The sequence below is a fragment of the Zeus faber genome (genome assembly GCF_960531495.2).
Source record: "Zeus faber genome assembly, chromosome: 16".
NCBI classification, from domain to species: domain Eukaryota; kingdom Metazoa; phylum Chordata; class Actinopteri; order Zeiformes; family Zeidae; genus Zeus; species Zeus faber.
This window is the reverse complement of record NC_137202.1, coordinates 14,483,229-14,488,228: the sequence shown is the minus strand read 5'-3', so window position 1 is coordinate 14,488,228 and position 5,000 is coordinate 14,483,229. Positions and strand designations below refer to the sequence as shown.

General features: G+C 46.8%; 1 protein-coding gene across 1 annotated transcript in view; it reads right to left on the bottom strand.

Moving 5' to 3' along the window:
* The window catches only part of LOC307242370 (homeobox protein Meis1), a 92,319-nt gene that overhangs the window by 22,922 nt on the left and 64,397 nt on the right, over nt 1–5,000 (bottom strand). Inside the window, exon 9 of the mRNA XM_080016812.1 lies at nt 656–732. Coding sequence (XP_079872938.1) covers nt 656–732 — 77 coding nt within the window. The remainder of the gene's footprint in view (nt 1–655; nt 733–5,000) is intronic.

The window sequence follows — 5,000 nt, the reverse complement described above, 5'->3', positions numbered from 1 at the left end:
AGTGATGGTTGTTTGCTCAGCGCCAGTGGAAAACCACTCGCGGCTCAAATCAAATCTCTTTTAGATGGATTGATCTGGGGGGGTGCTCCGGAGAGAAAGTTCAACAATTGTCCACACATTGTTTTGATTAGTTTTTGATTGCAATCTTGCACAAGGACACACTTCACAACATGAAGTGTTGATACAGAGGTTTATGCTTCATTGTTTCCTTTTGAGGTTCATTGTTTCTTGCCGTTTCTTTCAATATTTCATTTTATTACTTTTATTTTTTATTGCAGTCATTTTTTTCGCTTTATTGATCATTGCTGATCATTTATAAATCTATATTATTTTTTTCATTAGATATTTACATTTTATCCATCCATCCATCTATCTTTTCATGTTTTTATCTACGTATCTATCTGTCTGTCTGTCTGTCTGTCTGTCTATCTGTCTATCTATCTATCTATCTATTATCAATGTTTTCATGTGTCCATCTATCTACATCAGGAATTCAAACCATCAGGAGTGTTCATGTTACACAACAATCTAAGTGCATGTCTCAAGGGCAATGGCAGGACAGCAGACTTAGAGTCATGAGTATGTGTCATGGCGGCTCCATGCAGTCAGGTGTAGAACCCGGGGACGCTCTCAGGACAACGACATGTGAACTCACCAGTTGTTGACTTGTAGGATGGTGAGTCCCGTGTCCTGCGCAAGCTGCTTCTTCTGTTCTTCTGACGGGTATGGATGCTGAGGGGAGGAGAAAACAACACATGAGATTAGTTAACGAACGCCAAATGACACCACACACACAGACACAGACACACACACACACACACACACACACAGACACACACACACACACACACGGACGTACTGTACACACACACACACGCTAATGGTGTGTTGGTGTGTATGTGTGTATTGCCATGCATGTCAACGTGCCTTTGTCAGAATGTATCTATCAGGAAGAGCATGGTGTAGACATTGGAAGAGATAGAAAAGTAAAGTGTGTGTACGTGTGTGTGTGTGTGTGTGTGTGTGTGTGTGTGCGTGTGTGTTTGTGTGTGTGTGTGTCCGCCGATCATTCATGGAATATGGAATCTTGTAATTAATGGCAGCCAAAATGGCAAAGCCAATTAGAACGTGAAGTGAAGTGGATAACTGGAGCCGGTAATTAGACGGCACCTCGCGCAAAGTGTATTCACATGGAAGAGCAGCCCCCCCCCCCCCCCCCCCCGTCTGTCTGTCTTTCTCTCTCTCTCTGTCTCTCTCTCTCTCCAGCAGATGGATGGAGACGAGGTGGTCCGCCACATCGAAAGGATCTAACTTGTGTTTTTTCTGTTATCGCTTTTCGCTCGGATGGTAAAATGGCGCCAGGCAGACTGCGAGACTTCGACAGTCATTCTCGCGAGTTAAAGGGACTTCTGCGCCGTCTGATATTCCACGCTTTTAAAGTCACGGTATGGGATGACGAAAAAAAAAACGTGAATTTTGTGAATATCAACATATTTAGCATAATAAGACTCTTCACTCACAATATGCAAGTGAGGAGCATCAGAGAATCTACTGTACTACTGTTGGTGTGAATAACAGGCACATAACTAATAATAAAAAATAAATAAAAAAGGAAAAAACTAAAAATTGTGTGTGTATATATATATATACTGTATATCTATAATTGAATGAATGAAAAAATAAATAAACACAAATTTTGTGAAAATGTCCCGTAAATCCTCCATTTATAAGCAGGGACGTTTCAGACTGTTTAAATATGTTGGATGAAAAAGATGATTGGAAGAGTGTGTGTTGGCTCATACTGGGGTGTGTGCGTGTATATGTGTGTGTGTGTGTGTGTGTGTGCATGTGCGTGTGTGAGTGTGTGTGTGTGTGTGTGTGTGTGTGTGGTTGGGGGTGGGGGGGGGGGTGGATATCATAGCCGCTCTGAGCCTTGTTGGTGGAGGACAATGTGCTGTTCATAACTGAGACAAAACACAGCCTGTGCTGGCCGCTGTAAAATGAGAGAGGAGGAGGAAAGAGAGAGCTAGAGCGAGAGGGGGAGAGAGGGGGAGAGAGGGGGAGAGAGGGGGAGAGAGGGGGAGAGAGAAGGAGGGGGTGAGAGCAGAAGACTGAAGACTGAAAAAAACAAAAAAAAACAAGCAGTGTTGCTTCATAGTTGTTCAACTTCAAAATGTTATGTTACTGCATTGCATAATAAATCCTGTCTTTTGTGCGTCCTCGTGCGCTCGGCGATCCGCCTTTCAGGACGAGGGTGCAGCTCGGTCCGCGCCGCACCCTCGTCCTGGTCCGGCGAAAAAGGCTGCCTGGCACGGACCTAAATCGCCAATTTTATTTTTGTATATTTTCCTCTCCAGGTTTGTTTGGGAACATCTCCCAAACACCGGAAGGATCACCGGTCGAGGCTCAGGCCAGGACTGGACCCAGCGGTCGCACTTTCGTCAATTTTTTTGCCCACCGCCCCGCAGCGCTTTCACGGAAAAGTCAGATTTTTCTCCAACTAAAGAAAACATTAGTATTTTTTGACCTAAAGAACGATTGGTTCTAAAAGGTTCTGATGCCAATCACCGGCTTTTGGCTCCCAATGACAGGACTTTCCCACAAACGTGCCGGTCCTCTCTGAATTATTCTCCGAATTGCTCTGAATGAGAAGCACACGCCGGATGCTCAGACGTGCAGAACCACAGCGGCGCCACCGAGGGGGCAGTCCGGCGCTATGATTATTATTTTCATAATGAAGAGGAATGTCTTTTAACGTTGTCACATCAGGGACGGGGAGAGAGACAGCGATGGAGAGAATAAAGGATGATTGATGGAGAGAGAGAGAGAGAGAGAGAGAGAGAGAGAGAGAGAGAAAGTTTTTCCCAGCGCTGTCTGGTCCATGTGATGGGATGCGGGGAGAGGGATGTCGGGAGGTTAATTTCATGCACTCACTTATAATTGTACTCTCGCCTCTGGATAAAATTTTGGAGTCCACTTAAATTTGTGTGTGTGTGTGTGTGTGTGTGTGTGTGTGTGTGTGTGTGTGTGTGTGTGTGTGTGTGTGTGTGTGCGTGTGTGTGTGTGTGTGTGTGTGCGTGTGTATACATGAATGCCTGCACACATACATCTCAACATCACTCAATTTCTTTGTTAATGCCTGTTTTCTTTGTAAATGCCTGTGTGTCTGTGTGTGTGTGTCTGTGTGTGTGTGTGTGTGTGTGTGCGTGCGTGCGTCCGTGTCATACAGGAGACTGGCGTAATCATATCAAAGTTATAATACTGTCTGTGTATCGGTGGCGCCAAATGACTGCCCTCGTGCGTGTCTGCATGAGTGTGAGTGTGAGAGAGAGAGAATCTGTGTGCGTGATTTTTCGGAAAGTGAGGAAAAAAAATTGCATTTCTTGAGCAAGGGGTGTGTGTCATCTGACGGTTTAGTGCTCAGAGCACTTTATTTTACACACACACACACACACGCGCACACACACACACACGCGCGCGCACACACACACACGCACACACACACTTAAGCCCGAACATCATATGAACAGCTGGCCTTTCATATATTTATTTTTGTCTGGAAGAAAAGCTAATGTTGTCTATCATTGCGTGCCGTTGTGTGTTGCCGTGTGTCGTTGTGTGGTTGCCGTGTCTGTGTGTGGGAACGTGGCAGCGTCGTCCCGCTCCTCGTGATGCAGGGTGGAGGGGAGGGAGGAGCCCCGCAGAGTCGCCGCTCTAGGGGTCTCGGTGCCACAGACGCGCACTGTTGTGCTGCCCCTGCACGAGCCTCGCATAATAAAGCCGCCCACACATGACCAGAGTCAAGTGGGCCCGGCGCGAAGGAGGGCGCCGACCCAAACCTCGCCCGTCCGAATCACCCACCCCCGGCGCTGGAGGGAGTGTGACGCCCCGCTCAGATGGCTGGGACAACACGCGAGACAAACACCTTGAGGAGGGCTGGACGACACATTCTGACCCTGACTCTGAAACCCATTTGAACGTGGTTGATTTTGGTATCGAGAGTCATCAAAATCGATTTGTTTTAGATGTATATGACAACAACACGACAATAGCGGTTGCCCGGTTGCCCCGGGAAACCAGATTGCCGTCGAAGCACCTCGCGTGGCCCGGCGGCCCCCCCGTTGACCGCCTCTCAAAAGACAGCCATCAGTCGCCCTTCCTTCGTGTGTAGAAAGTTCCACCGAGGGAAATGAGCTGACTTACTCAACGTGGAAACACGTGACGTTATCTAAACACGGATAAAAAATGACGCAGGATCATTATCAGTCAATGAGAAAAGGATTCAAATGCGGCAACCGTTTTGTCACTCTTGGCAACCAACAGCTGGACGCATGTGTTAAACTTGGCAACCGCTTCTCAACGTTAAGTGTCTGGCTCCGAAAAAATTCTGGCTCCAATGGCATGTAGTTACTACACAGTTACTACACAGTTACTATGCAGTTACTACACAGTTACTATGTAGTTACTACAAACTACTATGTAGTTATAATACAGTTACTATGCAGTTATTACATAATTACTATCTAGATACTACACAGTTACTTTGTAGTTACTACACAGTTACTACGTAGTTACTACATAACTACTATCGAGTTACTAGACAGCATGTGGATGCGCCTTAGCGAATCAGGCTCCACCACGACTCTTTCGACCCCATAACGATCTTCCACACGCAAACACGCACACACGGATGCACGAACACCCACACGACTACGCCCAGGCACACGCACACACACACGCACACGCACACACACACACACACGCACACGCACACGCACACGCACACGCACACACAGATGCACACAGTTGGTCACACCATGGGAATCCCCTGTGTTTGCTTCAGACAATAGAGGGAGCAGTCATCAAAAACTGTTTTCGTCTCGCTCTTCACCAACCACCAAATTAGTTACTATCTGTAGCCGTGCTGATTTAGTACCGGCGGCATGTTTTAAAACAGTTTCTGGCTGCAGTTCAGCCGGCGGAGGGGAAAAAAAAGAGAG